General features: G+C 42.5%; 1 protein-coding gene across 1 annotated transcript in view; it reads right to left on the reverse strand.

Annotated features, from left to right (window-relative positions):
- Window positions 1-12,431, reverse strand: part of CLTCL1 (clathrin heavy chain like 1) — a 98,205-nt gene extending 85,774 nt beyond the window's left edge. The window contains exons 1-2 of the mRNA XM_059408055.1: window positions 12,369-12,431; window positions 2,331-2,538 (exon numbers count right to left, since the gene is read on the reverse strand). Coding sequence (XP_059264038.1) covers window positions 2,331-2,538; window positions 12,369-12,431 — 271 coding nt within the window. The remainder of the gene's footprint in view (window positions 1-2,330; window positions 2,539-12,368) is intronic.
- Window positions 12,432-13,339: the final 908 nt, after the last annotated feature.

Genomic DNA, 13,339 nt, shown 5'->3' on the forward strand with positions numbered 1-13,339 from the left:
TAAAAGGACAAACCGTGGAGGCAGACCTTTTTTAAAAAGAGGTCCTTCTCATCACGAGCCCCTTTCCAATCACAAGACATCACCAGTCAAAATGAGGTCTGTGAGATTCAAGACCAGTCAGTACCTTTGACTTCACTTTCATGCTTTCACACTGGGACCTATGCAGCAGCTAAGTCATATGAAGCAATAAAAGTATAATTAAACTATCTCTGTAATTCAGCCACTGTACAAATACCTTTAAAAAAAAAACAGTTTTCTTCATTTTGGTCTAGGGTCTTTGAAACACAGTGCTACCCTTGCTCACAATTTATACAAGATCATCCTAATGGCCACAAGATTGCAGTAAAAATAGGATACTTAAAATTTTATCAATTTGGTTCCACAGCTCACACTTCCTCATGCAAAAGAACACAGCACTCAATTACTATAGCTGAAAAAAATTCATATGAACACCGAGAATGGAAAAAAATAGGAGCAGCCCCTGGTCCTCACATCCAGGCCATGTTGCTCTCCTAGTGGACATAAACCATCTCAGAGAACACCAACTTCAGACAAGTCCCTTTAAGACCATGATAAAGTGAGACAAAACAATTTTACCAACTACAGACAAAAACAAGTAAATGTCACTTCAGAATTTTACGAAGTACAGACAAAAACAAGGTAAATGTGCAACGCACAAAATACCAAACAGCCCCTCTCATGGCTACTACTTCTTTAACCAATGCCAACTTTATCTTCACTCTATGTACTTCCTTATAGCTAAGATTCATTGCGATAACCTAAGTATAAAATTAGTCCCACTTTCTAACAGCACCCAATCTACAGCAAACTCGTGTTTCCTTAGACCATCCCCAAATCACCCAATGAAATCCCAAATCCTACAAAAGGTACTTCTAACACCTTCTAATAATAGTGTGATACGTCCAAGCTCCCCATGGTGTGGTTTTGCCCTTTCTGGAACAAGTAATAAACCCAACTTGTTCAACTTCAGATGTGTTGCCAGTGGCCTTTGGTAGGAGGGGACTGACAGTATTAAATCGTGAGTTCTCTCCATTCCCCTACCACACCTCAAAAACCACCTCCAGGAGATGCACGGTGCACACCAGTAAAGAGAACTGTATCAGAGGACCACGAAGACTAAAATGCTGGCCATCTCTGAGACCCACAGAGAATATACCAAACACCAAATAACATGATAGATAAGATCTCTCAAAAATATTGCAAACTAGAAAATACAGAAAAGCCAAAAGAATCATGAAGAATCCATAAAGGTTGGCCATTTTTTTCAACTAAAATTAGTTTATACCATTTACACTACATGTTCAAAAAATATTTTTTAAAATATTTATTTACTTATTTGACAGAGAGAGAGAGAGAGATCACAAGTAGGCAGCGACGCAGGCAGACGGGGAGGGGGAAGCAGGCTCCCTGCTGAGCAGAGAGCCAATGTGGGGCTCCATCCCAGGACCCTGAGATCATGGCCCAAGCCAAAGGCAGAGGCTTAACCCACTAAACCACCCAGGCGCCCCCAAAAATATTCTGACAAGAAACAGAGTTGATAGAAGAAAAGATCATTAAAAAATTTTTTTTAAATCAGCTTTTTTTTTTAAATAGAAAGTTCATAACTTCCAGATGTCCATTTACCTACTGAAAGGACAAAGTAGACCCTATTTCTGTAACAAAATAGGAGCACAGGCAAAGCTAATATTCGGCATTTACTAAATTTAGCTCCAGAAAGAACTTTCACTTTTCAAGGTAAGTCATAATACACCTTGCATAAAATATTAACAAGTCCAGTATATACACAACCCTTTAAATTTCCCAAATCACGGCAATATGAAAAGATTCTATATTCTCAAATAACTACAAGGTTTCAAGTACCCAATATCCCGAGTTCAAGGAAGCAAAATTCTATTAAACAACAGCTATACTGTTATCGATGAGTTTCACAAGAGAAGTAGTACCTTGGCTCATACTCTAGGATGTTTGGAACACCAGTGTAAAGCAGCCCATCATGAGGTCCAGGGCACCACATGGTCCTCCTGGTGAACATGTGCAGTGTGGGGTTGGCCCTTCCAGATGTAGCAGTCATAAGGATGAGGCCCTGGGCATTTGCTCCCTCCTGTATTTGGCTATACACATGACGTCACAAAAAACTCAGGTGCTCAGGAACCTCTCATTAAATAAGGTATGTAAAACATAGCTTTGGCTAAAACTTTTGGAATTAAGTTTAATATTATTGATGACATTTTCCTGTGAGTTTATTGACAGTTGTCTGCTATTTAAGGTAACAAAGCAGGTAAAGTGAGGCAAAATTCCTCAAAGCTTACCTTTCAGAGCTATCACCTTAGAGGCTGGATTCATGATGGCACTTTCAGCAGAGATGGGCCGCCTGATAGGCGCCATTGGATCGTTCATGTCAATAATCACTACCTGAGCCTGTTCACCAACCTTCTCTCGGACACATATAAACTTATCAGATTCCATGGTCAGTGTACTGAATCCAATATTGGCTGGATTAATTCCCAGGTTTTGGAGCTAAAGAGAAAAGAAACATTTGATTTAAAAGTAAGTCTCTCCTCTCTGAAACAGATTAAATCTAGCCCATTATTTAGGGAAGTTTAACAGAAGGAAGAGGAAAAGTTAAATAAGAATTTAGAAAAAACTCAACATCAAGTGATTATTCAAGGCAAACACTGACTTGTTTTTCTATACCTTTAGTAAGTACGGGCAATGCATCAACAGCAGGCCATGAATCAACTCTCAAGGAGCCTACAATCCCACAGGCTGATGAGAACACACAAGAATAAGAATAAAACCAGGAAGAGGGAAGGATGCCATCAGAGCCAGAGACAGGAAGATACCACCTGGGAGGGGGTGGAGAAGCCCACAAAGAATACCTCACAAATAAGGAGAGCCTCAGCAGGAAGAGGGTCTTGGAGAGGTGAAGGCAGGTAAAGAGAGCAGAAAGGAAGAAAACAAAAACTGGTTTCTCCAAAAGCAAGCAGTAACAAAGAACTAGCCAAGAGTTTTTCCTTAAAGCAACCCCACAAATCATAAAGTCTGATTTCTCAGTCAGTTTAAATATTTCTTGGTGAGTCTAAGGTTAATAAAAAAGTCAAAAGGTCTAGTACATTTTGGAGGTAGACAGATTGCTTGAACTCATGTACAACTTAAATCAGGCACCTTTCTCCAAAGACCACTTCATAGATAGTGCCTGGTTTAAATAAAAACCTATTAATGAGATAAGCTTCAATGAAAAACCCTGGGGAAAACACAGACTCGGGAAATTTCTATCACCCCTATGAAGAACCATACTTATTTCTATAAAATTCTCTTGCCCCCATTTACCTACAAGTATCTTTGTTTCTAAACATTGTTCTGCTCAACTCAAACCCTACTGCTCCTGACTTAACCCTTTAGTAACTGTTACCCTGTGTGAATTTGTATAAAGTTTATGCTAACAACAGTAAACCTGGTGATTCACAGACCTGTACCCCTGGGGATAAAAATATATGTTTATAAAAAATAAAAAATTAAAAAAAAAAAAAAATAAAAAAAAAAAAAAAAAAAAAAAAAGATTAGGGGTGACTTGTTAAAAATAACTACCAGCCTTTGGAAGAAGCACAAATGAGACTGTTCATACTACTAGTATAATTCTTAATCCTATCATATTTTTCCCCCATGAACTCCTCAAAAGCAGGGACTATATCTTAATTGTTTCTTGTGATACAGAGTCTAGCATATACTGAGTATTCCAGCTGCTGAGCAGAACAGGCTGGAGGCCAACAGGTGACCTCATCTGACCTTTCTGCTAACTCAGGAGGTAAGTTATGCCACACACAATTTACACTAATGCAACACACAGTTTTTAAATTAAGACCTCTTCCCAGAATCACAATGCTGATTAATGATGGGGACAGTTGTGAATAAAGCTTGTGCTCTGAACCACAATACTGAGTTGTTTGAAATTCACATTTTATTTTCACACATCTGAAGTAGCAGCTTAATGCAGTAAATGCAGTGAATGAAAGTTGAGACTTTTTCATAGCAAGTAATTTTCACACATTCATTCCATAAATAAGTACTGAAAACATACTATCTATTAGCCACTAACTAGACTCTGAAAACAGTAAGATACATAAGATACAGTCACACTATTCAGAGCCCACAGACTGTGGAGACTAACCATTACTATTAGGCTAAACTATATGAAGTTGCTGATAAGAGGGCAATGAAAAGTTCCATTGGGAGCAGAGGTGGGGAGTGGGGAGGAAGAGGAAGTAAACAGGGTGAAGTAAGTTCCCAAGAGACCTACACGGTCTCCTTTATTTTTTATTATGTATTATTGTAAACATTGTACTATATAAGCATATAGTAAATTTAGAGAGCACCCAACACCCAACACTGTCAAATCTTTACATATCAGAGCCATACACTTAAGTGGGCCCAGATTTTCTAAATTTTCACTTTATTCTTAGTTTGGGGGTCATTTTGAATTAATATGGCAACATTCTGATTTCAACTCCAAATATCAAGAAATATCTATACCCAATCTCTTGAGCACAGTACGTTCTTAAATATTAGTGACTGAGTCCAGCCAAACACAGGACAATCCCACCAAAATAACTTTTACATCCAAAATATCAGATACCGGGGCGCCTGGCTGATCAGTCAGTTGAGCCTCCAACTCCTGATTTCACCTCAGGTCATGATCTCAGGTCGTGTGATCAAGCCCTGCGGTGGGCTCCACGCTCAACAAGGGAAGGGTTCTGCTTTGGATTCTCCCTCTTGCTCTCCCCACTGTGCATGCATGACTCTCTCTCTCTGTATATATATAAATAAATCATAAATTAAAAAGTAAAAAAATAAAATATCAAATACCACTAAGCTTTACTCCATATGCAGAAACAGAATTCCAAAGAAGTGGTGTACTCAAAGTGATTTTTTCTCATTAGTTAGAAGCTGTAACTAAGGACTCCTGATTCCTACAATAATTACTCTGAAAGGTAACCTAGATACACATTTAAAACAGTCCATATACGAGTTAAGCGAAAGTACACAAGACACTATCTAATAATCCTTTTCTGTTCTCAAGACCTGCAATTAAATGAATCCAAATTCAAATTTGACACTGGGGAAAACATAAAAAGAAATTACTCATCCAACAGTCCTGTTGTTTCTATATTTAAGGGGTTTAGGGACAGTAGTCTGAATGGGGAGGGTTGCAGCTGTGTTTATACAGGGACGTTGGTGAAAACACCAATTGCCCATATCAAAGAGCCAAAACGTTCCAGTTGCACTGAACATCCCAGGTTTTCATGCCTCTTGTCTTTGAAGATGCTAGTCCTTTCTCCCTCTGTTTATGTCTCCTCAGACTCATTCACTGCCTTATCACTGTGCCCAGCACATGGATGTTCAATAATTAATTAGTGAAGAAGTTACAAGTTTTAGGCAGTTAAGAAAATAATTTAAAGTAACATGGGGCGCCTGGGTGGCTCAGTGGGTTAAAGCCTCTGCCTTCAGCTGAGGTCATGATCCCAAGGTTTTGGGATTGAGCCCCACATCAGGCTCTCTGCTTAGCGGGGAGCCTCCTTCCCCTTCTCACTTTCTGCCTGCCTCTCTGCCTACTTGTGATCTCTGTCAAATAAATTTTTAAAAAAATCTTTAAAGTAACTTAAAAATATAGATTTTATATGTTAAACTTATCAGCAAGTTTTTTCCTAGCTTAAAGAGGGAGCTCTGTAAATGAGGACCTATGAAGGTCTTTTCTAGAACTAACCTAAAATTCTAGGACTAGGTTAGTTCAGGGTACTTTAAAAATTACATTTTTATTATGCTTTACAGAACTTCTCTCAAATTACATCAACGTACGTTTTCTGTATTTTAAAACCAATGCATAAGACCCTATATTTATACCTGTTAAATGTCAACTAGTTGGATTCCAGCCTGTCAAGATCTGCTTGGATTCTAATTTTGTCATTGAACTTTGCCAGCCCAGCTCTGCGGCATCCTTCTTTAGCCAGCTGAAAGAGATCGTAATCTCCCCCTGGCATGGAGGCCACCAGCAGGCCTCAGGCAAGAGATGCAAAAGAAGAAAATAAAGAACAGACTGAAAGGAATAGATTCGGGCAAACAGCAAGGGAAAGCAAAGAAATATTTATAGGATGGGGTGACTGGTGTCAACAACTACTGCCCCAGAAGGATATTAGTAAGCAACACTGTCGAATGCATGCTGCAATCTATATGTAATCTTCAAAGAAAGATTTTCAAACTCTGTTAAGTTACAAAAGCAAAAGGAGGGGAATTTTATAACAGAATTCTTTTAATCATTTTTTGAAAGATATAATGGTTTTCTTAATAGTAGTTTCATCTGGGAAAATAGACCTAGTTTTTGAAAAGAAAGGTTTAATTTTCTTTTCTTTTTTAAAAAGATTTTATATATTTATCAGAGAGAAAGAGAGAGAGCAAGTGCATAAGCAGGTGGAGTGGTAGGCAGAGGGAGAAGGAGGTTCCCCTTCTGATGTGGGACTCCATCCCAGGACCCTGGGATCATGAACTGAGCTGAAGGAAGACGCTTAACCGACTGAGCCACCTAGGCATCCAGAAAAGTTTAATTTCCATTTATATGTTCTATCTGGGGTTATTCTTCCCATGTATATGTATGACTTCAAAGCTTGTTCCACACACACTTTGCCCTAGCTACAGACTTGCTCAAGAACCTGGTGGAAAGGGACCTTGACTAAGATCCTCCTAGCACACGGTAACTATTTTAACCCAATAAATTCAAAAAGTACTTGTGTAGTTTGGGGATTTTGAACATTTAAATATGTTCTATGGTGATAACTGATTCTTCTAAGGAGGACCTGTCCAAATTCACTTAATATTTACTCAATTACTATGCCACTGTTGGGATTCTCTCGAAAAGGCTGACCCTTCCACACACCCTGGGTGACTGGGTTGTTACTTTCTTCACTTCATAAATAACAAAGGCAGAAGGTAAATGGCTGGCCCACTATCTACTTCCAAAACAAGTCCACCCAGGGTAAAATTTAACAGTTTACACAAGACCTTAAAAACATTTTACATGGGTGCACAACAATTTCAGGGCAGAAGGAGCCTAGCATTGTCTTAGTATACCAAAAACCATTTCACAAAATATGATGGCAATGTAATGGTAACATAAACCAAACATGTACTAGGCTGTGAGTACAGCATCTTTTTTTTTTTTTAAGATTTTATTTATTTATTTGACAGAGATCACAAATAGGCAGAGAGGCAGGCGGGGTGGGGGGCAGGCTGAGCAGAGAGCTCAATGCGGGGCTCCATCCCAGGACCCCAGGATCATGACCTGAGAGGAAGGCAGAGGCTTTAACCCACCGAGCCACCCAGGTGCCACGAATACAGCATCTCTTTTCAGAGTGATTCCCTGGGGCATCTCCAGCAGATACAGGTGCCCATGACTGTTTTCTTTTTTTTTTTAAGATTTTATTCATTCATTTGACAAAGAGAGACACAGCAAGAGAGGGAACACAAGCAGGGGGAGTGGAAGAGGGAGGAGCAGACTCCCCATGGAGCAGGGAGCCAGATGCAGGGCTCGACTACTGACCCCCTCATCCTATAATTTACACAGATCCTCTTGGCAGACTCTGTATCTGTTAAAAACATCACCTCAGAGATATGCTACATATCAAAACCTTTAGGGAATGCATTTATATGTTCTCTGTGTACTGAGCTGTGTCACATTTCAAAACTCTTACAAACTATTCCTCTTCTGAATCAAGGTCACTGGTTTTTAGCCCTTTAGCTTTTTTCCATTCTCAGCTTAAAAAGCAACAACCTTCAAACTTAGATATCTGAATATAAAAAAGTTCAAATAGTACACTGAAGAAAAATATTTCTGCAGAACTAGTCCTCCACTCAACAGGAGGATGGCAGGATAAGTAAAATTAAATAAATTGCTACAATCTCAAGCTGAAGTGGAAGAATGCTTTATTATAACGCATTAGATATAGAAGTACAGCTTCTGCTCTGGGTACATTCCTGAAAAGATGATTGTAGAATAAAAGTTCCTATACAAAAAAAAAAAAAAAAAAAAAAGTTCCTATACACTAATTTGGTTTTTTTTATTTTAAGATTTATTTATCTCGGGGAGGGGCAAAGGAAGGGGGAGAAGGAGGATCCCAAGAAGAACCTCCTGCTATGCACGAAGTACCCCCCCAACCCTGGGGCTCAATCCCATGACCCCAGATCATGACCCCACCCAAAATCAAGAGTTGGAGGCCCAACCAACTGAGCCACACAGGAGCCACCTCCCCATATGCTGATTTCTATTTTCCCAGTGACCATTATAAAATGATTGTTTTAACCTTTGGGGAAAATCTGGCCCACAATTTTTCATATGAAACCAACCAAAATTAAAAACAGAAAAAAGATAACTAGATTCACAAAATATAAAGTGATATGGTAGACAAAACAGGCAGGGGTTGTGTGGCAGAAACAAAATGTGAGATAAGTAGGAGTATTCTTAATAAAGTAGACTTACAGTAAACTGCTCACAGGTGAGCTATATGGAGGGCCTAGAATCTACATTACAACTAGTCAGTCATTGATTATACAAACATTTCAATATGGAACTGGTTTCATTCCTTCTAAGATATCAGGGCCCATTATGTACTAGGCAGTGGTAATACAACTGCAGAGAGGAGATCCTGAGATTGCAGTCCAGTAGGGGAAGTGATCACCTATACACCATATGGTTAGGGCCATCATGAGAGAAGCCCCAAAACTCTGGGGGCACACAGGAAGGGCTCCTAATTCTGACATATCAGGGATAGCTTCCTGTCACTTAAGCAGAAGGCTAAGTAGGCCTTGGCTGGGTAATAAGAATGAGGAGAAGAGGGCACCTGGGTGGCTCAGTCAGTTAAGCATCTGCCTTCAGCTCAGGTCATGAGCCCAGGGTCCTGGGATCAGGTCCCACATTGGGCTCCCTGCTCTGAGGGAAGTCTGCTTCTCCCTTTGCCCCAGCCCCTGCTTCTGTGCACTCTTCCTCTCATTCTTGCTCTCAAATAAATAAAAGTAAGTGAAATTAAAAAGGGGGGGGGAGAATGTTCTGGAAAGAGGCAATAAGCCCACAGGTAAGAGTGTTGGGCTCCAGAGAAGGTCCTGAAGGACCAGACGGTGATAAGCAAGAAAGCTGAGCAGATGCTGGATTAGGCAGGGCTTTATAAGGCATTGAGGAGTCTGGCATTTTCATCCTGGAAGCAAAAGGGAAGCATTCACTGATGAACTTTAAGCTTTTGAGAAAATCTCTTTGCCTGTGTGTTAGAGAAGGGAAGGCAAGACTAGAGGTAGATGACCAGAGACAAAGTTAGTGCAGCCATTTAGGTGAGCAATGTTGTCATAGTCCAGGGTCATAGTTCAGGGTCATGTCCAAGCTAAGAGTAGCAGAATAATGCCCAAAATACATAGGAGAAAGAACCAACGGGTTAGGGAGAAGTCATGGCTGTCTCCTAGGTTCTTGGCTGGAAACTGGAGAAGATACACATTTGGAGAGAAAGAAGAACCCTATTTTGGAACATGATGTGTTGTTTGAAGAACGTATGGACCATCCAATGGCCTTGTGCAGGGGCCAGCTGTCATAGTGGCAGTAACAACTGACAAGAATAGAGCATTTTGTTATGTACTAGACACTGTCCCACATCTTACATTTATCACATTTATTAACTCAAAATGTCACAATAGCTCTATGAAGTAAAAACTATACCCTTTATCTCTGTATTATAGATATAGAGATGGACACACAAAAACGTTACAAAAATTGCCCAAATTCACTTGGCCAGTAAGTGCCCAAGCCCAGAGTCAAACCCTTCCATTTGTACTCAGTCTGTGCTCTTAACCAGGGCCTACTATTGTCTCCCCTACATATACCTATGAGGCTCAGCAAAAATATGCAGCCTGCCTGGGAACACTGAGCATATGGGAATACATACAAACCACCCAGTAGAGCATACAAAATGAAAAGACAGAAGAGCTCAAGACAGACCCCAGGCTTATTCCCAAGAGGAGCCCACAAAGGAAACTGGGATGTGAGCAGAGAGATAGGAGAAACCCTGGGAAACTGTGGTATGACCAAAAGCAACAGAGAAAGGGTTATGAGGAGGCAGTAAAGTACAGTGTCAACTATAGAAGATGTTTTGGAGTTTTAATTCTTTTTTTTTTTTTTGGAGCAGGGGCCAGCAAATTACAGACTCTGTATAGCCCAACTAAAAGTGAGTTTTATACTTTTTACAAAATTTTAAAAAGAGGGAGTGGGAGACTATGTTTCAAGAGACAATACATGGCTCTCAAAGGCCTAACCTATATACTAACTGGTCTTTACAAAAAAGTCTATATGACAACTTGACAACTTGTAAACTTGGCAAGAACAGATGCACAGGAACAGTGGGGGCAAAAACCAGACTGCAGGTTACTAAGGAATATAAGAGAAGTGATGGAGGGATAAGGTAATTCTTTCATGATGTCTAGCTGTAAGATAAGAGCTTCAAGGGAACGGGGAGAGGGAGAAGTTTGTGTAAAGACAGAAGAGATATGAGCATGGTTAAACACAAACATGGAAGAAGACACCAAGAGGGAATGGATGAAAACACGGGAAAGAGAAGGCCTTGTTAAAAGAGGGAAGGAGGTGGGATCCAGAATACACACAAGTGGGAAAAAAAAAAAAAAACACCCACTTTTGAGATAACAGGAAGGCAGAAAAGGGCAACTGCAGACAAGTTTGTAAGGCTGCAGGCATGAAGGTGAGAAATATCCCAGCTTATGGCTTCTGCTTCTCCAATCATCTGTTGCCAACAACGGGGAACGGCAGGATTAGGGATTTAAAAAAACAAGCGGAAATTTTTAAATGTCTGCAGCTAAGGGAGAGTGTACAGACTAGAAAAATGAGTACAGAGAAATCTCAACAGCTGGTTAATGCTGGAGACCACAAACCACATTTACATGGCCTATGTGTTAACAAGTCATAAGTATTTTCCAGGTAATAGAATATATTTTTTCAAGACATTATGAACTTCCATAGGAATTTAAAATGTCTTACTGCTTCCTTGCCTTCTGAAGAGAACATATTTAGTGGCTAAAGCACAGGCTTTGGAGTTAGTGATCAGAGTTAGAACCCAAGCTGTCACTTACTAGTTGTGTAATTTTACCTTTATTGCTCACTCTCTCTGTGCCTTAGTTATTTATAACTCTGTGCCTCAGTTACGATAAAGACTAAATTAAATGAGATTTATAAAATACATAGCATAGTGATTAGCAAGAGAAAGGGCTCAATAAAATGGATCACATTATTGTGTTGTTCTAATTAGCAGCAGCAGTAGTATTTTCCTATTTCACATTACTGTCAAGAGATGGGTGTTCAGGAGACTGCTACCTCCACCAACCACAGCTCTATCACTAAGGGACCACAGAAGAATACTCAAGGGATCGAGTTTCCAATCTGCATAATAAGAGGATCTGACCCGTCACTATACTCCCAGGGCTTCTCCCATCTGGATATAGAGTTAGAAGTGTTCTGTGCTATGGGGGAAAAAAAGATATTCCAATCGACAACATTCCTTGCAATCCTGCAGTGTAGTTACAATGACCTGAGTCTGATTCCGGCTCTTACTTGCTGAATGACTGGACAACTTATTTAATGTCTCTGTGCACCGGTTTCCTCACCCAGAAAACGGGGAAAATCATATGGATCTTATGGGATTGTGATGATTTTTTCTTAAAGGAGGCTCCATACCCAGCGTGGAGACCACGGTGGGTGGGGGGCGCTCCAACTCAAAACTGTGAGATCCAGACCTGAGCGGAGATCAAGAGTCAAAGGTTTAACGGACTTAGGCACCCAGGCGCCCCAGAACTGTGATGATTTAACAAAAGCACAGAGCCAATGGCAACTATATACCTACGCCACCTCCTCACTTGTAAAATGAGAATCGTTATCACCCTTCACAGGTGTGACACATGCGTGTGATGTGAGTGAAGCACTGTACATCGTGCCAGGACACAACCCCCAGTCAAACACAAACAACCAATCTTTATTTCCCTGAAGCACAACTCTATTAGGAGAGTTGGAGATAGAACAAACTGGGACCTCATTAAAAAGCTAAACTTTGGGGAGTGGGTGTTACTGCATTGAAAGGGTCTTATTAAAACACACCATGATCCCTCTCGCTCTTTGGTCAAAGGATTTGACGACCCTTCCTCCCACGAAACCACTCCAGTGACTTCGGAAGCCAACAGACACAAACTCAGATGTAAGAATCGAGAGACGCAAAAGGGAAATGAGACTCAGATTTAGATTTCAGAGTTGTAAAGCTTGCGAGTGGAATCCGAGCGCACCGCTCGTCAGTCTGGTTCCAGCTCCCAAAAGCACTGAAAGACATTTCGGGACATCTTCAGTTTCCGTCACCCGGCGCTCTTAGCATGCCACCGAGATCTGAGCGGTCCGAGAAGGATCACCGTCGCTACTGGATAACGGGTTTCAGCGATCAGCACACCTGGCGGGGCGGCACGTGCGGGCCACCACGCCCTCCCACTACACCGACCGGCGCGCCTAGACACCAGCCCGCCCACCCAGGCCGGCCCGGGTATGTGCGCCCCGCCGCGTCCACTGGAGTCGGGGTCCAGGGCCAGGAGCCGGAGGTCCCGCCGGCCGGCCAGTCAGCGGCTCCCGCCCGGTCTCCCGGGAGGCGGGGCGGCGGGGGGCGCGGCTGACAGGACGAAGCGCGCGACCCGCCCTGTAGCCGTCCGGGTCTCGGTGCCGGAGCCCTGATCTCACCTGGAAGTGCTCCTGGAAACGGATGGGGAGGATCTGCGCCATGGTGGGTGCGGGGCCGAGGCGGCAGCGGAGACGGAGGCTGTGGTGGCCGTGGCGGCAGCTCCCCTCACGCGGGCGGACGGGCGGCGGCAGCAGCGGTGGTGGCGGCGCCGGCCGCGCAGGCGCACTGCTCCGGGCCCCGTCCCGCACGCGTTCTCCCTCTCCGCACCAACCCTGCGCGGGATCCCTCCGCCCCTTCCCCTGAGGGTCCGCGAAAAGTAGTCCCGCGCGTAGCCGCACTTCCGGCACCCGGGAGCTGGAATCAGTCTGCGCTGCCCTGGGGACGTATGCCGGGCAGGCGTGCGCGGGAAGGTGGCGGGCTCCCGGGCTAAACCCCAGCCTGTGCTCCGGGCAGGTGTGCAAGGGAAGGGAAGGGGGGTTCCGGGCCAGATCCCTAGCCAGTGAATGGGGCAGGTGTACGAACGCGTCGGGGGCTGCTCCCCGCCGATACTCGGGTCCAGTGTACGCGGGAAG

Source organism: Mustela nigripes, chromosome 8 (genome assembly GCF_022355385.1).
Source record: "Mustela nigripes isolate SB6536 chromosome 8, MUSNIG.SB6536, whole genome shotgun sequence".
NCBI lineage: Eukaryota > Metazoa > Chordata > Mammalia > Carnivora > Mustelidae > Mustela > Mustela nigripes.